Genomic DNA, 22,764 nt, shown 5'->3' on the forward strand with positions numbered 1-22,764 from the left:
GACACAGACACAGTGTTACATCTGTCCATTTAATGGAGACATTGTTGAGCTAACAGTACATCGGTGACTGTTGTAAGAGAGAAGAAGAGTGAAGTCATTATAATATTGCACACACCTGACACTATCTACCATACATATGCCTTTCACACCAATACACTGTTGACGCTATAACTTCAAGACAATCAGTGATTACTGAATTATTGATTGTTTGATTAATCAAGTATTTAAAATCATTTCCTCTCTTCTAGCATTCTGTACATGGGATATGCAGAAAAAATATGAACAGTTTGTATCACTACAGTATTTACATATAATTCTAGTGAACCACAATTTTTATCTTTAAGATACATGACACTGTACATTGATACATTGTTATTCTCTACTTCTGCATAGTGCTTTCAGTTCACATTGCAAATTTGGTCAGGCTGAAGTAGGATGAGCACGCACCAGGGCTGAGACACAAGCCAATCAAGAAAACAACTTACATAAACATCTTCGACATGGCTACCGACACATTGGAGCCACTCAGCCATGGTGGTTGCTGCTTGGTTGGAACTGGTAAAACACTTATTCGTTTGCCATATTTGTAGTGATGCCATGTGAAGAAACTCCTAAATGTGGAAACTCAGTTTGTATTTTCTACATTCTAGCCAGTTTCAACCAGACATATAATTTCTGTGATATACTGTAACAAGATCATGTATAATGGTCGCCAGCATTTTATGGAACATCTTACTTGCTGACATTTGTGCAGTCACTACACAATTCATGGGCAAAAAGAGAAGATGTTCACATGCAGTCTACTGCTCTGGCAGCCTCTGTGTGTGCTTTCCCAAGGCTCCAACAACTACTGTCAATGACCAACAGCCTTTTGACATATTTGGCTCTCAATAACTCACCAATAAATCTCAGGAAGCACTGAGATAACGCAGCTTACATATTAACATAATTCAGTGTACAGTAGTTCACAAATATTGAATATGGTATGAGGATGTGTGACATCTTGGGAAACACACTTGTTTTATGTCACAGTGGCATGTGAAGGTATGATGTATTTAGTCTAGTTTAGCACAAAGACTTGAATCGTTACTTGAAACCGTTACCGTGTTAATAGATGATTGTGGCCTTCTGAACCTACAAGTGTGGCAGTAGAAGGCTATCTAAACCATATCTAAAGCTCATATCAACTGAGAAGGCCCATTCAATCGAAAGCACTAGAAACAGTCTAGCTGAATTAAAAGGGAAAGATACATCCTTGTAACAGCTTCATAGATGTCTTCTACATGTTGAATCTAGTTGTGATGCAACATGTAAATAATGTGCACCAGTTGTGTCACTTGGGCTTTGTTCATTGTTAAACCAGTTGAAAAACTGCAAAACCTTGAACATTTTGTGCATGTCCCTGAGTCTAGCAGTTGGTTTATTTATTGCACTAACACTAAACTTTGTGCTAAGATAGACTGTACGTGTGCCGTAGACATATGTGCTTGATGCAGACACATCAAACTGATTTTTTCATCTGACTCTGTGGAGACTGCAAACAAGCAAGCCTTTGTCTCATAACCAAGGTTATGAGACAAAAGTCTTCTAATGAAACCCACCTCTCCTAATCCTCCGAAATGTATCTCCCAATATGTTGGTATATATTATATTTTTCAAAAAATATATTGAGTCCAAAGAAATATAACTAACATTAAGGGCATGAGCTCTGTGTCCTCAATGGTAACACAAAGCTAATACATGTATCTCTACCCTGTACTTTTTATGTCACAAAAATATGTAGTCATATCTGTTTTCTGATTATACCAAGAGTGGGTCCGGCTAATACCAGATGTTGTCTGGACTGCTTCACTTACTAAATTAAATGTTGTCTTTTGATATTCATAAGATGATTTATATTTGAATCCCACTGTCCAAACTAAGTTTAAATAAAAGCTGTGTAACTGTTGATGGTTAAAGGTTAAGTTTTTAAACAAAAAATAGTCAGAACTGCATCAGGTCATATTGCATGATATTCTTTGAAAACCTGGAGGTTGTGTATATAATGAGTGGAGGCCAGACACCACTCTAATGTTGAATACCGGAGCCCCCCAGGGCTGTGTGCCCAGCCCCCTCCTGTTCACGCTGTACACCCACGAACGCCACTCCAACATGGAGAGTCTGTTTAACAACGACATAGTCCCGCATTTCCAGACCTATCTCCACAGCGCTGCACAGGAAGGTCTGGCTAGTCCACACAGCATTCCTGAATAGGAAGAAAATGTGCTCTGGTTGATTGGCATTTCTTTAACCCAATCACAATCGTCTTGGGCGGCAGTAAGCGCCGGACGCAGCAACGGACCCTCTGTAAAATAGCCTCTGGAAGGAACCTATTTTGATGGAACATGTGCACGCAGGGAGGCGAGCTCTGGAATTAAAATGGCTTTTGAGCGTGTGATGAAAATTTTACTTAAAAAAAGATAAATATAGTTTGACTGTCGGTTCTAGCTCAGAGGATTTCCTGAATCGATCAGAGTTTAGAATGCCAGCACAAAGAAAGTGAAAAGTGAGGGACATCCGGAGGAACCGGAACAATCATGTAAAGGAAATGTCACCGATAAAACGACACTACCATCATCGGCATGATTACAAACAACGATGAGACTTCACATCGAGAGGAAATCATCTTGCAGAGTGGTGCCCAGAGAACATTGTGCTACTTAACAAACTTAGTAAAACCAAGGAGATGATCATTGATTTTTTATTTTTTTTTATCGTATTTTTGTTTGCACCCTAAGAAGCTACTCTCTCGGCTGGATTTCCTAAAATGTTGACTGTTTCTAGAAGTAGGTCGAGTGTAGTGCAGTGGGATGGGTAGTTAGGTGTGTGTATACTAACACTTTGGCAAGTAGTCAAGTTCCCATTTGTGTGATGTGATTTTGAGTATTAAGACCATGAGCACATCAGAGCCCACTGGGGCACGCTTGATTAAAAAGGACATCCCATTACTCATGCAAATACTGTACATGGCACAGTTGGGCTCAGATGTTTTGCTGGAACAAATAAGTAGGATCAACCATCCAGTATTACATAAAAACACACTTTCAGGAGCTGAGAGGAGTAATGCAATTAATAAGGCAATTGAAGCCAAGTTATCTAGAACTAGTCACGTCTGCTGTACATAAAACAATATTATTTGTATGTATATTTGTAAGTAATGAACTTATTATGCAAATCATATATATCGATAAAAGGATATGATACTTAAAATGTATGTTGACAGTGCCAGTTATGCAATATCAATCTGATCAGTCCAATCAGGAAGATCAATTGTTAATATAAACGAGTCCGTCCAGTGCGATGTGACCGGCTCACAAAACTTGGACCAAGCTGTCAAACAAGGCAGGCAGTTGTAAAATAAAAACAAAATTCAGCTGTATCTAGCCTATTTTTCGCATAAAATGTTTTTAAGAAATGGATTTTGGTGGATTGTTAAAACAGAATTACAGAAAATGTATAAAACAAGCCGCCATGTTGTTTCCCGCCTTGAACTCCTTGAATTCCGCTTCCAACCTGTAGGGGGACCGAAGCGGGAAAAGTTACCTAGTGTTGCTTTAAGGTCAAACAAACAAGTGTCGAGTGCATTAAGTTTTGCAAAAACATTTGCAAAGCCAAGAATTTTAAATCCAACATTGTTAACATCCACGTTTACTAGCATGCAGTCTTCTTCCCTGCCTTTGGTCACACATTGCAGCATATCGCGTAAGCGTGTAAGCCCTACCTGTAGATCAGAGGAGTAGTGTGAATCCATTGGCAGGAATGCGTACCACATTACTCATCTGCGTGTGCGTGTGCATGTCTGCACATCGTCATTCTAAACAAAACAGGGATCCACTGATAGGAAAGAACTGCTCCATAGAGCTAGCGGTGTCAAACTGCACAGGGAACTATTAAGCGCTCAAGACTGCAAGTGTAGGTATTGGGACAGACCCTCACTTTGGACGCTGTTCCTGCAACCGCCGTATGAAGTTTAACATGGCCGCCAACACTTTCCTCTTGTACCAAGTGTTTCCCTGAACGCCACCCAGCAGGCATCACAAAAAACTCATCAGGGGCCTCCGTTACAATCATGTTTTTCAGATTTATTTTGACCAAACATTCTTCCTCTCTAAAGCTTGACATAAATCAAGTTCCCTTCTCTTTTCTGGACAAAACACATCATGGGTAAATAAGGCTAAAATTCTCATATCTGCATTTATGAAAGCATTTGAAAAAAACTTTAGAGGAAGTGGTGCTACAAACCGATGCTGAGGAATCACATTATTAGAGCATGATTAAAATTAAACTCAGAACATGAGAATATAAACAAATCATGTAAAAAAAGTAAGTGTTATTTGATTACATGTAATCAAAAATAACTATTTTATTATTGATTCTATTCTATAAAAGAGGTAATTATGTTAATAATGGGAAATATAATCTGTTGTCAGTGTATCTTAATGCACTTCAAGTGTTGCCAGCTTTACCTTGCTATCTACATGATATCAGAAAAGAAAGAAATAAACCACAAACGCTGACTGAGGGCTTTCTCGTTAATTATCACCACGGATATAGTTTATTATACTAAGTATTGCACAAAATCCTCCACAGTCAGTTTTTACAACTGCCCACTAGCTACTGCATTTCTATCAGATTTGTATCTTTTCCACTTACTTCTAGACAGACAGCTCGATCTGTTGACAGGCAGCTTGTGGCCCAATCAGATTTAAGAGTGATGATGATAACTCAATCCTCTTAATGATGTCTCTACAAACACCTCATCCTGGACCTATAACTCAAATAACAGCACTAGGCTACATGTAGGTTACATCTTACTGATGTTTGGTGAATCTGTGCCACCCCCTGCCCCCCCCCCTCCTACACACACACACACACACACACACAGACACACACACATACACAAACACACTCCTCCCTTTCATCTCCTACCTACCACCATCACTCGGTGACACGACTACATCAACACAAAGACATCAGCTGTAAGTTGTTATGTGTAATGGTATGAACAGAGGATATGGTTTGATCCCATAATTCAACCATTTCACTGATGCTTTTGTCCAAAGTCACTTGCAACTTAGGACAGTGATGTTAGCAGGATGTAGAAAAATTAAATAATATGCAGGTTATGAAGGCTGATTTTGGATATTGGTTTGTCCACACGGTTTTAAAAGAGTAAGTCTGAGCGTCTGATTGGTAGAAGGTTAGATTTGTAGAAAGACTGAGGCCTGTAATAGCTGAGGGCTGAGCACGTGTTGCTGTCTAGTCGGCGTAGATGATGAATCCGGAGAAGGTGCTGTACTTGTTGTTGTTGCCGCCATGCGCTTTGCCTCCGTCGAGTTTGATGTAGACCTCGTCTCCTGGCTCCAGATGCAGCACAGCGCTGTTACTGGCATAGTCATAGTTTTGGTCCGCATCCTGGGCGATGGCACTGGCACGCACCTGCAGGAATGCACACACAGACAAACACACGCACCCACACACCCACACACACACACACACACACACATACATACATTAAGTAAACATCTCATAAGCACAAACAGTCTGAAGCCCCGCTTATGGCCATTCGGAGCTGATATAGTCAGTGTTGCACCTTGTCTACCCAAGCCGCTCTCACTCCCAACTAGTCAAATACTGACGCTTGGTCAGTGTCTGTCAGCGTCAGATACCAACGCAAAAATCTCCCTTTAGCTTCTGTATGGACGGCGCTGTAGTATTAAGAGAGACAATGGTAGAGAGTGTGAAAGACCGAAAATCCGTATGAGGAGGTTGGTTGGGAACAACACAGGACTTTGTCCTGTTCTTGTCCTGTGTGTCACTTAAACGTCCATTTTGTAACCCCACCCACCATCTTTTCCTAAACCTGTCCCGTTATTGTGCAGCATGTCAGTTAAACGTGCATTTAAAAAAAAAGAGAAACAAGGTCCAAGGAACTCTTGTGAAAAGCCTTTATTTAAATGGCTATTTTATATCGAAATCTTACATAAAAAAATAAAACTGGGCAGCAACCCACGCGTATCGGCACAAAATGGCCTTCATCGGGGTGTTTTGTGTTCCCTTTCCAAAAGAGCATCTTCATGATTTGTTTTGAACTTCCGTGCACTCCAGACTTAATTTCTTTTCTTTTTCTTTTTCTTTTTCTTCTTAAGGTACATTTTTTTAAATCTGTCAAATCGGTCCCGAACCAGAGCGTCAAAAAAGTAATGCCAAGAGTCTCGACCAAGCACGTCGTAAAATGACGCCAAAAGGGAAGCCCCACTGCATCTGACAGAGAAACTAAATGCAAAAAGAGACTTTTTGCGTCAGTAACAAACACCAAAGTTACCTGACCATGCGTCACTTTTTGACAGAAAGCGGTTCTGACCAAGCGCTTTTAAAATGATGCAAATGATCCTGACCAAGCATCCGTGTGTTGATGGCTTGGAAGCGATAATGTGTTGGTCTACCCCCGGACCCTCTAACCCCTTTTTTTCAGTCATTCAGCTGTCCAACAGAGGTCTCAAAACATCTTGCCAAAGGACTAGAGTTGAAAACTAGCCTGTTGGCAAACACTCGCACATTTACAGAAATGTTGAATAATAATGTCCTTATAAATCAAAAAAATGAAAATGCATGAAAGTACAGAGACTGAGAGTTAAGGCTATGTATGCAGTCATAAAGCCTGACTGACAGTAGTATGTGGCTGAGCATGTGCACCAGACAATGACGACTACTCGCATGGAGTGGACAAGGTCATCAACAAGTAAAATGAAAATGGAAATGGAAAAGGGTTCTCCTTGGAGGAGCCTAAATGGGATCAGTAAATGTCTCCCAATCGGCCCATTAGATCTTGATATTTTTTGTGTACAACAAATAGGGGGATTTTGACATGACGGTGGTGCTGGAGGAAATGTCAGGTGATCAATACAGATATAAAAATTCCATTCCAAGTGACATCATGTTTATGACACAGCATATAACTGTAACATCCCCAGTTTGTGTCTGGGGAGCTTAGCTGTATGTTGTATATTCTCCCCAAGAAAAACATCTTCACAATCTTGTCAGTAGTTGATGAGGTGTCTTTTTGGACGGACATGAATTGTGAGAATTCACTTCCTTCCACACATAAAATACAAGACTGGTCATTTTCAAATACAGACATATTAACAGTTTCTCTACCTAAGGTAAGGGATCGGTCTGGTAGCTATGAGTAATGAGTAAGTTGGCAACACACACACACACACACACACACACACACACACACACACACACACACACACACACACACACACACACACACACACACACACACACATACTGTGAACTTAGCAAAACCAACAGTACCAAAGTTGTAGTCAAGACCACCTAAACTGAGACAGAGTTAAGACCAAGACCAAGGCAGGGCAAGACCGAGTCAAGACTGAGACCAGACCAGTGCCAGAAAACAAGAGCTTCTCCTGTCTCCCGCATTCACTTTTTCTTGGGAGTGTGTGTTAAGCGGGCAGAGACAGTAATAAATTTCAAATTAGAAATGACTCAAGTTATTGGTTGTATTTGAAGCAAGAAGTTTTACATCCAATCACGGTAACAATGTTAACACATAAAATTAGATGCAGAGGCAATTTAGTGCTATCTCTGAAGTTGTGGTCTTGAAATAAAATACAGAGTCCTCTTTATCCGAGACCAAGTAAAAATGCGGTCGATTCCGAGACGAGACCGAGACCTTCAAAAAACGATCTTGAGACCAAGACCGGTCTCGAGTACTACAAGACTTTTAACGGTTGACCTGTAAACATGTATGAATATATTTTTGGATGTCACAGAGGATTCCAGGACTCCATCTGAACGCAGTGCTATGTGTGACACCAAGCTGTGAACTAGTTCTGGGGAGCTTGTTCCCCGGAGCCCTTATGTTTTCTCACCCCGCATTTTTCCCTGGATTAGGATCAACCTAAATCATGGTTGCAGCTGTCGCGTGGTCCGGCTAAGCGCCCTGCTACGCCCTGCTATGCCCTGCTAGGCCGTGCAGTGCCCTGCTACGTCATGCTACGTCATGCTATCCCCTGCTACGTCCTGCAGTTCCCTTCTACGTTACAAACTACTACAACAACTACTATTTCTAGCCATAGTTCCATTATCTTTATTGTGACTATAACTGCCATTGTCCATCACACCCCCAACCTGCACCGTCAGACACCGCCTACCAAGAGCTAAATGCTTGCTCTTGTGGGAATTACTGGAATTGTTGGGTCTTTGTAAATTATAGAGTGGTCTAGACCTACTCTATCTGTAAAGTGTCTTTAAGTGTCCTGTTATTTATGATTTGATACTATAAATAAATTGAATTGAAATATTTAATTGAACTACCTACAGACCTTAAAATGCTCGTCCATACCCGATAGCAGACCAGAGCCACTGCTGCATTGGAACATAGTTCTGCAGTTTCACAGGTCTAAGCAGAGTGAAGTCACAGCAATGAAGAGGCTTTATACCAAATACAACTCAGAGAAAATCATGTCAAAGAAAAGACAAAACAGAAAATATCGGCAAGGATGTAGCTCAGTGCGCATGCGTCGCATTAATGAGGTTCTGGGTTCAATCAGCAGCACCTCCAAGTGTGTTTTGGTTGGAATGTCAGGACCCAGTGGTTGCTCAGGTTCATCCTCTGTTCTGGATCCACAGTGGTGTAATGAATTCTCCACCATAGTCAGGACAGCACAGTGACTCGCACTGTCAGCTCTATCTCCACAGCGCTGTGGAGTAAGGTCTGGCCACGTCACAGATACATTCTGGGATAGGAGAAAAAAACACTCTGGGTTGTTTGCATGTCTATGAACCAATAACAATTGTCTTGGTCAGTGCTAAGCTCCGCACGCAGTGACGGTGGTCTGCTAAACAGTCTTGGGAAGCAACTTGTTTTGGTTGAATATTTGCACCCCGTAAAAGAAAATGCCACATACAATATTAAATGAAGTTAACTGTTCACACAATGCAGCAACGTGAGCTATTTAAATTAGCTGGATACATGGTTAAACATCATTGGCTCTTACCAGTGTATCTCCCTGTGTACGTCGTCCACAGCAATCCCAACAATCCCTCCCAAAACATCCCAGTTAGAGAGGAAATGCCGTAAACATATTCTTTGTAAGTCTTTAAAATCATTCCATGAAAGAACCAAGCAGTCCTGCCTTTTTGCACTACCCAAATGTTCTTCAAAACTTGACATTTTCAGCATGTCGCTTGCTAGGTCAAAGTTAGTTGTTTCCAGAAGATAATAGAGTTTGAATACGGCAACACAGAGAGAGGAAGGGGAGGGACATCCAGCGGGTGAGCCACGCGCCGGATGTCAGGCAACTATCCTGGAAATGTACTTCCGTTGATCCAGAGTACTGGACACCTTCCAAGGCAAGCTGAAAACCACCAGTTTCCCATTGGTTCAAAGACATGCAAACAAGCCACAGCGTTTTTTATCCCTGAATGATAAGCGCTGACACAGCGCTGGAATATGGTCAGCTATGCAAGACTACTTGGAGGCCAACTCTCTTCACTTCACAAGACATAGAAACTTTACATACTTTACTGGGTCTTGATGAGCTGCAGCATTTAATTTATAGACAAACTGTAACCTAGACTGAACATTTACTACCACATGACAACTTTACTGCTAATTTGTTCTCTGCTTCGATCGCCAACACCTGTCTGTTCTGAGCCGATCTCGCTCGACTCACTACGCTCACACTACCTACTCTTTAGTCTATATCCACAACGTTCCACTTGCTGCCGAAAATTCCGCCGGATGTCCCTCATTTTCGTCAGGATGTCCGTCTCCTTCCTCTTTCTTTGTGTTGCCGTTCTAAACTCTGGTGGATTTCTGAGGACTATGGTTAACTGCTCCTCAGATCTCTGCAGGGTAAATCCAGACAGCTAGCTAGACTATCTGTCCAATCTGAGTTTTCTGTTGCACGACTAAAACAATTTTTGAACGTACACACGTTCAACCAAAACAAATTCCTTCCGGAGGCTATTTTGCAGAGGCACCGTGGCTCCGACCAGCACTTAGCGTGATTGGTTTAAAGTAATGTCAATAAACCAGTTTTTCTCCCATCCCGGAATGCTGTGTGGACTAGCCATAGCGCTGTCTAGGTAGGTCTGACAGCGTGTGTGCACGTGAAGCCGACAGGCCCAGATGTTTCCAACCCTCTGGTTGGTTAGATTGTGTATCATACATTCTTTTTGCTGTGTTTGCGATATAAAAAAGGTGGGTTCTATTACATTGCGAAATGACTTTGAATCTGATTAATCGTTCAGCTCTGAGTATTATAGGGATAGAGATACTATACAGGGCATGAACTGACTTAGATTCTATCCTATTTTAAATTTTTATTAGGCTGATTAAAATCTGAGCAAGCCCACTTTTACCACATTGCCTTGCTGCTGTCATGTTTGGTAATCCTCTCAGAAAGATGTTTGAGATCCTGACAGCCTGTTCTTGACCAAGTAACATCCCCTCCCAATAACACACAGGAAGTTAAAGCTTCTTCTCTGACAAGCTTAGTTAGTTATTTTTTCAGGAGTACCACTCTGTTAAATTTGCAATTATTTTTTACCAGCCGTTTGGTTTAAAACAGCATTCACAGAGGTGTTTAATAAAAAGTTTTTCCACAGAAGGCAGACCTTTAAATTAGTGCTGTAGATAATCCATATTGATCATGGTGACCACAGTTACTATCCTTTTTAAAAGAAATACTAACTTCTGCCAACTACGAGCAAATGGCGACAACAGTACTTGGCTAATAGCCGATGAAAATGCAGCAGAGCAACAGGCTAAAACACGATTTATAAAATCATGCCAACAATTATTATTTTAATAGGTTAGTATTCTATGCACTAAAAAGTTATAAAGGCTTTAGGCCGCCCACCCGTTATTGTAGGCCCAGTTTAACATGCAACTTAAACACATTTTATAACTTGACTAAACCGATTTTTCAGGAGAAAGTTGATCATTTACCTCTGATCAGGTACCTATACCATGGTCACTTCAAATACCAATCAGATACAGCTGAATACTTTGAGTTAGCCAAAGGGTTAGTCCTGGGGCTAACTGTTATTATTAAAGTTGTATATTACTAGCACCAGCTGGGCTGATTTTGTTGCTGTATGTTTATTCATCATTAATTGAGCTGCTGATAAAGAATGGTGTCATGTTCAAAATTTAAGGACTCTACATAATCTACCGATCTACTCTCAAGCCGCGAAAACTATGTCATTACACAAAACCAGTTTTGGGGATTTGAAACCTATACTTTTTATACTCTTTTTTTTTAAAGATCTCATTATATTGTTATTAGAGTGAGATTTTGTTGTGTTGGATTACAGAAAGCATAGCTTAGTGTTATCCAGTGGTGATTGTACATCGAATTACACCTCCTCCTTGTTCAATCCTAAATAGCGCGCCGAGCCGCAGAGCTGGATGGCATCGCAGGTTGGCATCGTAGGGTGTCCGGTGCCAGCCTGGAGCAAAGACCACTATAAAGACCACATTTTTGCAAACCATACATAATTGTGAAAATGAGCTTCAGGTGTTTGGATAGGTCAGGAGGCACTTTACAGTACAATCGTCAAAAAGTCGCAGCATTCTTTGTGGCTTGTTGTGATTTACACAATATTTCTGTGAATCATGGATGTGTTGATGACATAAATGAGGAAATATTAGAGGACTCAAGGAGACGTGATACGGCGGGATCTGGTCCGGGAGTAATGCGCGATGCGCTCCTGATGGAGCGGATGGGCAGAGATGGAGTGGGGGGAAGAGGAAGGGGCACAACAGGAGCAGGTGGTGCGTTTGGAGGTACGCTCCATGGCTGCAGCAATCCTCTCCAGACTTGAGGAGATGCGCCTGATGGGCCGCAGCAACATCGCCACCCGGCCAAGACGGGCATTTATTACTTTGTCGCATCTCGCATCGGCAGCTCCCGCTGGCGTGCGCCAGGCAAATCCGCCGTCATAATAGCAATCCGTCATGGAACAAGCGCGCCTGCTCTTAAAGGGAATGTGAGATGACGCTCTGATTGGTTTATTGCACGTTACGCCCAAACCACACCTAGCTACTTCAGACCAACCCATTTTAGATTTGCGTCGGGCGCAAGAGTCATTCATCCCGCCGGTATCATAGCAACAGCGGACAAGACTTCTTCTTGAGCGGGACTTGGTTAGACACAAAGACAATCAGACCGGATCAAGGGAAAGGTGAAGAAAAAGGTTTTATTTCTCTAGGCTCCCTTCCACAATGTAGTCAGACACTTATCATATCAATCTGAGCCTGCCAGTGGCAACAACAGCATTTTTAGCGGACATATATTGATGCTGCGCGTTTGCACCGAAGGATTACATTGCAGACCATTTCGTGGCTGCAGGCTGAAGAGCTTTCGCTCAATACAGGACCAATTTCAAAACTTGTTGTCCCCCATATTCACATGAACACTAGTCTTGCATTGCCAGACCTTCCTGCGGAGGAGGGTCTGGATAGTCCACACAGGGGAAGGATTTTCCAAAAAAAAAAAAAAGAGATATTAAAATAAATATAATTTGATTGTTAGATCGGAAGATGTTTTTCCCGAATCAACCGGAGTTTAGAATGCCAACACAAAGAAAGCGGAAGGTGAGGGACATCCGGTGGGACGTCCACCGGCACCGGAACAATCCTGTAAATGAAACACTGTCGAAATAGACAACTTAAACACAAAAACATGGGTCCTGGTTGAAAAAGACAGACGTTTCCCTTTAAACATTTGGCTATTTCAGATGTTACATTTTTCAGTGCTGTCCAGAAGAGACAATGTCAGATGTAAACATCTCCCTGAGCTCCTTGTGTGAAAGTAATCTGAAAACCTGCATCAGTGTTGTATTGTAATAAAGTACAAATACTATACTTAAGTAGAATTTCCTGTAGTTCATTATTTATATTTCCGTAAACTTTCACTTTTTAACATTAATATGCGTTCCCCCAGCCTGCCTATGGTCCTCCAGTGGCTAGAAATGGTGATAGGTGTAAACCGAGCCCTGGGTATCCTGCTCTGCCTTTGAGAAAATGAAAGCTCAGATGGGCCAATCAGGAATCTTCTCCTTATGAGGTCATAAGGAGCAAGGTTACCGCCCCTTTCTCTGCTTTGCCCGCCCAGAGAATTTGGCTCACCCATGAGAAAGAGAGACATCATGGCTTGCAAACGAGCAAAGTGGCAGTTGGTCAAGGCACACCCCACCCTCCACCTTGCCCCCACCCTCCTCCTCAATAGCATTTAAAGCTACAGACACAGAAATGGCACATCCTAAGGAAAGCTCATTGTGGGACTGGCTATAGTGGCTGGAATTCTGCACCAAAGCTGAATTTCAGGAAAGAGACTTCAGATACAGTATTAGGGGACCACTAAGGTCTATATAAAATAGACTTCAGATACAGTATTAGGGGACCACTAAGGTCTATATAAAAGAGACTTCAGATACAGTATTAGGGGACCACTAAGGCCTATATAAAAGAGACTTCAGATACAGTATTAGGGGACCACTAAGGTCTATATAAAAGAGACTTCAGATACAATATTAGGGGACCACTAAGGTCTATATAAAAGAGACTTCAGATACAGTATTAGGGGACCACTAAGGTCTATATAAAAGAGACTTCAGATACAGTATTAGGGGACCACTGAAGCCTATATAATAGAGACTTCAGATACAGTATTAGGGGACCACTAAGGTCTATATAAAAGAGACTTCAGATACAGTATTAGGGGACCACTAAGGCCAATATAAAAGCATCCAAAAAGCAGCATGTCATAGGACCTTTAATGCACGCTCCATTCCAGTTGGTGACATAATGCAATGTTTGTTGCCAAGCTGCAAAAAAAGAAAAGAAAAACATTGGCCAAAACTAAAGAAGAAGAGGAGGAAGCATAATAACCGATAGTGTCATGGAAACACCTGGTGCAGGCTCTGCCACCATGGTAACGACAGTGGTGAAGATAACGTTACACACCTTTGGCCAAAAAGTTCATAATCAAAGTTAATTTTACTTTTACTTCTTATAATTAAGTACATTTAATATCAGAAAACTAGACAGATTCACTCTTGTTGGACATTGTGACTCCCAACTGTGAGAGACTGAAGATCCTTCAGCAAGTTTTGAAAGTGAACAGTTTTAGAGGCAAGTGTGCCAATTATTATTTTTTATTTTTATTAATTTTATTAATTATTAATTAATTTAGTGGTTCTTTAAAGCTTGTTCCTGTGTGCTGAAAGTTCAAGACTACTATTCCTGTATTTTCCTGTCCAGGTCAGGTGGATCATTTAGATCATCGTCACATTCCCTTCCCCTTTCAAAGCAGCACACCGATTAAGAAAAGCCCGTCTTTCAGACAGAATGGTGTCATGTTCATGTACAACTCTTTTTGTCTCCACATAATCTACCCATCTACTCTCAAGCCTCCAAGACCATGTCATTCCTCAATGCCAGTTTTTGGGAGCTGAAACCTATACTTTATAACAGGGATCTTCAACAGGGGGTCCTCAGAGTCAATGCAGGGGGGGCCTCCAAATTATTAAGTTCTTTTAAAAAGTTCTAAAATGAATTAGCAAATATAAATCCCCACTGATGTTAGGCTTACCTATAGGTAATATAGTAACATATACATATAAAATCATGCCAATTATTACAATTATTAAGCTATTTTAATAGCTTCCTATTCTATGCAACAAAAAATGAATTATGTATAAAGGCTTTAGGCCGCCCTACACATAATTATAGGCCCAGTTTATTATGCAACTTCATTTTAATACAATCCAATCGGCCCCCACGTATCGTGAAAGAATTGAATTGGGACAAAAGCATATCGTCCCAGCCCATGATCTATTATTGTGTGTAAAGTACCCTGCTGTTTAGTAAGTAACTTTGACTCTGAGTAAATTTTTAACTTTTACTTGAGTAGATTTCTATACCGGTTATTTTACTTGTACTTAAGTAAAAGTTCATCAAAGTGACAGTACTCAGCGGTGGAAGAAGTATTCAGATCCTTTACTTACAGTAAGTAAAAGTACTAATACCACACTGTAACAATACTCTGTTACAAGTAAAGATTGAAAATCTTATTTAAGTTGTAAGTGTGTAAGTATCATCAGGAAAATGTAGTTGGTCCCTCCAGAAAAACGCGATTATGCTATTGCATAATTCAATGCATAATCAGCCAAAGTCCGCATATTTATGCGGGGGCCACATTTTTTCAACTACGCCGCACTTTCGCCGCATAAGTTGTCGATTTCCGTGCAAAATATCCGCATATTTTGCACGGAAATCGGCAATTCATGCGGCTTGCATGATTTCATAATCCCCGCATTTTCGTTGCAAAAACGTCACATATATCTTAGCAGAAAGTTGAAAAATGTTGAGTTTACCTCACACAAGAGCAGCCATTTTCCCCCTGTTGCCATGGGAACGTTATGAAGTGATGTAATTACGCGACGTGAACGTCATCGAAAAGCAGGGTGTTGGGGGAATCACTTTTTTCCCCGCAATTTTTGCAAGTTCCCACAATTTCATTGCATAAAATTACATAAATATCCCGCATATTCCATCGCATTTTTTAAGAAAACGTGCCGCAAAATGAAGGACTTTTGCCCGCAACAATCACAAAAAACTCCACATTTTTCTGGAAGGACTGTGTAGTTAAAGTATTAAAACATTGTAGAAAGTTTAAAGGATCCAACCAGTTGTGTGTTTAATGGTCTAATGATTCCAGGTGGACTTGTAGGCCGTTATATTGTCAGCTAGTTTACTTTAGAATCAAACATCAGATTTTATAAACTACATGTGTTTAGTGTGCAGGAATCTGAATGTGTAAAGTAACTAGTAACTAAAGCTGTAACAGATGAATGTAGTGGAGTAAAAAGTACAATATTTCTCTCTGAAATGTAGCAGAGTAGAAGTAGAAAGTGGCATGAAAAGAAAAGACTCAAGTAAAGTACAAGTACCTCAACATTTGTACTGTATTACAGTACTTGAGTAAATGTACTTAGTTACATTGCACCACTGATAGTACTTTTACTTAAGTAGAATATGTTTGGACTCTTTCCACCTCTGCTCTTACTCAGCAGTGTGAGCAGCATTAACTGTGACTATTGAAATAAATAAAAAGGTTTGGCAGCTCCTGCGAGCGCCTACAGCAGCTCGCCTGATCGGCCCGTTATTCAGCCCTCATTGTTTTTTTTTTAAGGTTGCACGTTCTTGCTGTTCCAGTTTTAGAACAAAGGGAATGTCTGAAACACATTTTGATTCTTCTATATCTTTAGTCCTTTTGTACTTTGGTCTGATTTAAAGTGCCCATATTATGAAATAATCCCTTTTTCTGGGATTTGGGGTGTTATTCTGTGTTTCTGGTGCTTCCACACGCATACAAACTCAAAAAAAAAGAAAGATCCATCCTGTTTTGAGTGAGATACGAGTTTCTGAATGTGTCCTGCCTTCAGTCTCTGGGTGAGCTGGTCAGAATCGGCAGGGCCGTCTACGTCATCGGCCGAAACATTTGGTGTGTGCTAACCACTTTAGTTAATACCACTAGGTAGCTGTTTCTCCAACTTCAGTCAGTACAAGGCAGGATTAGCCGGGAGACTTCTTTTACGAGGGAGCACTTCCAACTTTGCGTGGAATACCTGCAGAACAGGGACATGGAAGTAGTTCTTTTGGAGATTATGGTGAACTAGTGTGTGCTGTAGCAGTGTTTTGCCATTGAGAACGAGGTGGCTAACCGCTTCTAGCTAGTAATCCTTACCTAGCTACTGAGCATGTGCGCCTCCCAACAAAGATGGGATAGAAGTGCGATCTCTCACGGTGGATGGATCAAACACAGGACTTTCACCCAGGAGACCGGGGGGGTTAGTGTCCCGCATGTCACGTTTCCTAAAGTCACTTTCTTCTTTTACTAAACCCAACCGTCTCGTTCTTCTCGCGTGTCACGGAACCGTAAGCCCACCCATGACCTTTTCCTTGACTAAAGGGGCCGTGTTTATTTAACGGAATTCTTCCGTGGGCCCATCACGGAATGTTTTGCGATTCCGTGAAACTGCCACAGATTTTCTGGAATTCTGTGACATCAGGTTGAAATGAGCATAATATGGGCACTTTAAGTCCTCTGGTTGTATACATATTTCTGTATGCACAATGAATTTTTTAACAGTTGTTTTAGTAATGCGATGGTGAAAGAACTATTCAGATCATTGACTGAAGTTGAAGTACCACAATGTAGAAAATAGTCGTAGAAGTCCTGTATTTAATGTATTTGAACTAACTTATTATGAGCGTAATTTAAAATTAGAAAGAAGTCATTATGCAGCAGAGCTGTCAGATTTATATTTTTATAATTTATTTGATTGGAATTAGGGCTGGGCAGTAATTCAATATGACAAATTATCTTTCAATGGAATCTTATCGTGATGAAATCATAAATCAAGACATGGTGATGTACAGTCATGTTGTCTAAATTGATAATAACGAGCACATACTAACTCTGTTTTCTCAGGAAGTCTGTTGTAAAACATTTGGAGGGAATATTTGAAGAATTGCAGATTTGTTTTAACATCACACTATTTTTGTGCATGCATGTAAACATAATCAGTACATAGCTGGGGAATCTCACTGTAAAAAATATGTTGTGAAAGCACCAATAGTCAACCCTAGTATTTTATTTATATGGAAGACTTTTGTAAACTCATTTCAGGCACCAAAACAATGTTTTTACATGTGTTCACCTTTACGAGATTGGAGGAAATGCCAAAAGGCTAACTTTTCAGCTTTAGGGCCAAATTATGTCTTTATACATTGTTCTGGAACAAATTTGGGCCTCACTATACAGAACGCTAAGTGTTAACATGTTGATATGCAACACATGGGGATCAGGTTATATTGAAATACCCCTAAAAGGAGAATTTAAGAAGCTATGTAAACATCGAGAAAATGCCCTTAGACCTCCGAGCGTTAATATGGATCCGAACTCAAGGCCATGGGCATCCTGTCAACCATTTACACAGAAATGTGTTTCCCCTCTGACCGTGTTTTCAAAAGTGTCAGCGGCAGTATTCCTAATTGAAACGTGTCTTTCGGCAGCATCTGATTGGTCACAGTGTGCAGCCCTGCGGGTTTAATCCCACACATGTTTGCAGCGTCGCAGTGTGCTGACAGGCGGGGGGGATCTGCTCGCTGGAGCGACACCGCAACACCGCTCTGCCCCACGGATTAGATCTGCTGCTGACAGCCTGAGAGCGGGACAAACACACAGCACAGGAGGGTCGGGCATCCTTTTCATTCTAACCGGGGGGGGCGATTCTAGGATCAGAGCTTTATGGGTGCCTGGAACCCTTTTAACGTCATTTTTTTTAAACGTTATTCTACTGTGCTGCCTGTGCATTTTAAGATCATTTTGGACCATCTTGGAAGGGGAAACACTGAATTATGTAACTAGAAAGACACCAACAATTCTGAGAGAACTTCCTTTAATCCTGAGCCACAGGGCCATTACTACAAAGGGGTATTACATATGAAATCAGATACTTATCTATGGGAAAAAGCAGACATTTCCAAAATGCAGTATCAATAACTATTGAAAATTAGAGATTTGTGTGATTTTGACTAATGGCTGATAAGCACTATTTTCTGAAAATGACTCATTTCAAAAGCTGAACACACATCTTCATAACACACACAACAATATTCCAAAAACCAATGAACTAAACTGGAATGGAGCAGTGTGACTTTGCTTAATGAATATGCACGTATATATATATATATATATATATATATATAGGGCTGGACGATTAATCGAATATGTATCGACATCAAAATTCTGAAGCTGGTATCGCCGTATTTTTACCGCGACGATAATTTCGATAATTTATTCTTGTTGATAGGCCTACTACTTTCTCCTTAAAAACATTCTACCTCGGGTGTAGTCACATGACTTTGCCCGGACCAGTCAGCCGCACGCACGGAAAGAATAACGGAGGATAACTCAAACACCGAGTCCGAGTCAATTATTAGTTATTTTAGGTCATATCGTGCAGCCCTACGTATATATTCATTTATCAGTGTATTTATTTTCTGCAAACATGCACTACCCATAACAAATAGCGTTTTGGTTCATTCGGGCATTTGTAACCCATGTCAAATCATGCGTTTTATTAATTTGCGCTGTCCCCCCTTCTTAACCCGTTTTCAAACTTACTTCTTGAGAGATTTGAGTTTCTTTTAACTAAATTGCCCAAAAATAACTGAATGAAGTTGGCAACAAGCCTATGTTTGGCACAGAATTGGTTGATCATTTACAAACCGGCAAGCCGAGGAAGACAACTGCTGTGATTATGATGTGCCATTAAAAAAAAAGAAAAGATTTAAAAACAGTACACTGACTAGACTTTGACATTTCACGTTCCTCTGATCTCAACCATTAGTCAAAATAATTCATAATTTCTGCTTTTTCTGACTCAAATATTATGTATTATTTCCTATAAATGAGGTTTATTGACCATGAATTCCTAAAAAGGAGTGTAAAGCTAGGGGTGATACGCTGGAATGAAGGTGTAATCCTATGATAATACATACTTTATGCTTAGTAAACAGGCAGAGGAGGAAAACAGGTGCATGGATGGTGGACAGGAAGACAACATGAGGGTTATATAGACTGAATAGAATTAAATGTGATGCATTTCTCCCAGCACACAGCATGTGAGGTAGACACAAACTTACAACTCAGACCAGCTTAACTGGTATAATGCGTCATTATAACGTATTCAATGCATAAATGATGTAGGTACTCTGGATTAGCGCTGCGCATTATATTGTTTTTTTCATCGTCATCGTCATAATTCTGGCGCAGTAAACACGTCTAGAAAGGCTGCGACACGTCGTGAAAGACACTCAGAGATTTTTTTAGTTGAAAGAAAATATCAGCAGAGAACATGCACTTTAGAAGGTAATTATTCTTTATTTAGAGCTGCCTTTTATGTTTAATTCAATGTTCAATAAAAGAAAGGATATGGATTTCGGATATGATTTCCTTTTCTTTGATTTTATCCAACAATAATTTAGTTGTATTTTAGCAGAACACTGAAAGCAGCAGAACTGAGAACACTTTAATATCTGTTTATTTATCGGAAGTAATATCGTTATCGCGATACTCAACGTTATCACGTATTTCCCTCATATGGTGCATGCCCTACTCTGGAAGGAACTCTTTTACATACTCAAGTACAATTCTTTATGAAGACCTCTTTACAGTCGGCTTACAGTTTGTAATTCAGGACTGACTTGAACTTTTTTTTTTACATTTGTTTTAGGCCTACTGTATTTCTGTTTCACCAAATAAAAATAAAAATATATGTTCACCGTGACTGTTGAGAAAGAGATGGCTAAGGAAAAGATAGAGAGATGATATCACAGATAAATTGCCCGTCTTGTTCTGATTTGGTGACAATTGAACACAGCTACAGAGGCAGCAGATTACGCTGTAGCTGTGTTCAATACGCTGTATTACCCTGTGGGACTCCGTTTACAGAGAGTCCAGGGAACGTATTTAGACAGCCTCTCTGACTCAGTGCTCACCCTTCTCTCCGTGCAGCTCCTCTTCACAGGCTCACCTCGGACCCTTTGTCCTGTTAAACCCACCGAGCTATGGTCCATGACCAGTCACACACACACACACACACACACACACACAGACACACACACACACACACACACACACACACACACACACACACACACACACACACACACACACAACACACAGATTTGCTCCCACCAGTGAATTGATGTGCTAAATGACTGTGTGTTTATGGGGGGCGGGGCACAAGACATCTATTAATGTTTTTTGTGCACTGTCCCTGTTCAAATAAATAAATTACAATTACGATTACAATTACACACACACACACACACACACACACACACACACACAGTCAGTTACTGACTTTACATATGTGCAGGCTGCAGGTGATTTAAAAGCAGTGTAAACTCCGTTAACTCACGTAAATGAGTTTCTATTTTTATAAAAAAATTTTATACAAACATTGAATTCTTGTGCAGCTAACCGAGCGCAGTGTTACCTGGTTGTTTTTGCACAGGTCAGCCCACATGCTCGTGCCGTCCCCTCCGCGCATCAGGACGTGGTAGGTGAAGAAATAGATCCCGGGGATGGAGCACGTGAACTTCCCGGTGGTGGGGTCGTAGTGGTTCCCCAGGTTGGTCACCACGTCGTCGAACTTGAGCAGCTCGTAGCCCTCGTGCTGCTTCTTCAGCCCTGCGTAAAAGGCGATCTTGGGCACGGTGCTGTACGTGGCCGCGCTGATGGCACCGGCGGCTGCGCTCGGTCCCGGCGGGCCCGGTAAACCCGGTCTGCCCGATTCGCCTTTCTCTCCAGGTGGCCCCGCTGGACCGGGCGGTCCCGGCTCGCCGGGAGGTCCCCTCGGACCCGCCTTACCCGGACGCCCCGGCTCCCCTTTCGGACCTTGGATAAAAGTGGGCAGAGACTGCACGAGGCCGCTGTCCCGGACCGTGTCCGCCGCAGCGGTGCTGGTCGGGGACTTGGTTCCGTACGGGTCGCACACCATCCTGCAGGTGCCGAGCATCTCGTAGTGCGCCGCCGTGCCCGCGGAGTTGACCAGCACCGGGATGAGGATGACCAGCAGCAGGACCATAACGACCCCCAGGACCCCCGCCGCCACCAGCCGCTTCCTGCCGACCAGCCGCGTCAGCGCAGCGCGATCCGGCTGTCTGCTTTTGGGCGGAATCTTGCTGGCTGAGAGGTTACCCTTTAAAGGAAGAAAAAAAACTGTAGCGGAGCTACACTTTGTTGGGAATGTTGAATGGACTTTGAAGCGAGCAGAGCCCCCCCCTCCCCTCCCCTCCTCTCCTCTCCTCTCTCCACACTTTTTCTGCTGATGCGCTGCTTCCTCCAGTCTTTTCAAACTTCTTCACTGTGCGCTGATTTCCAAAAGCACTGGATTCAGCATCTCTGGGATCCAGACATGGGGGGGAGGGAGGGGAGGGGGCGTCTGGCCCCTCTTTGATCCACAGGTCCCCGAGCAAAGTGTTTGGACAGCAGCTGGACCCTTTAAGGTGGATCAGGGCCAGTTAGACCAGTCTGTCTGATATTAAGCCTCAGAGTCAAAGGCGCAGATACACAGCAGGAGCATCACAGAGACACAGAGAGAGAGAGAGAGAGAGGGAGGGGAAGAGGGGAGAGAGAGAGAGAGAGAGAGTAACAGAGAGGGTGAGGGAGGGAGAGAGAGAGATGATAACAGAGGATCCTGATCTCTCGTCCAATAGAAAAAGGGCAGGGATGGGGAGATAGCATTTTATAGAATCTGAATTCAGTTATTAATCCACTTGGCCTATGGAATTCCTTATTAGGGCTGCACGATGTGAGGAAAATATGTGATATGCGATAAGGTAGTTGAACATCGCGATAACGATATTACTTGCGATACATAAACAGATGTTAAAGTGTTCTCAGTTCTGCTGCTTTCAGTATTCTGTTGAAATACAACAAACTGCTTGTAGAATTTAAAACAAATGAAAGGAAACCAATCACTTAAAAAAAGAATGAGATGAGTTATATTTTAAAGTGCAGTTTTTGCTGCTGATATTTTCTTTCAACTAACAAAAAATCTCTGAGTTTCTTTCGCGATGTGTTTATTGCGCCAGTTAATATC

At 41.6% G+C, this 22,764-nt stretch overlaps 1 protein-coding gene across 1 annotated transcript; it reads right to left on the reverse strand.

Moving 5' to 3' along the window:
- Nucleotides 1–10: 10 nt before the first annotated feature.
- Nucleotides 11–21,908, reverse strand: c1ql3a (complement component 1, q subcomponent-like 3a). Its single transcript, XM_039789753.1, has 2 exons — nucleotides 21,157–21,908; nucleotides 11–5,478 (listed from the first exon to the last, which is right to left on the reverse strand). Exons 1-2 carry the CDS (start codon nucleotides 21,745–21,747, stop codon nucleotides 5,299–5,301), a joined length of 771 nt encoding a protein of 256 aa, XP_039645687.1. The 5' UTR covers nucleotides 21,748–21,908; the 3' UTR covers nucleotides 11–5,298.
- Nucleotides 21,909–22,764: the final 856 nt, after the last annotated feature.

This window comes from Perca fluviatilis, chromosome 22 (genome assembly GCF_010015445.1).
Source record: "Perca fluviatilis chromosome 22, GENO_Pfluv_1.0, whole genome shotgun sequence".
In the NCBI taxonomy this organism is placed as follows: Eukaryota; Metazoa; Chordata; class Actinopteri; order Perciformes; family Percidae; genus Perca; species Perca fluviatilis.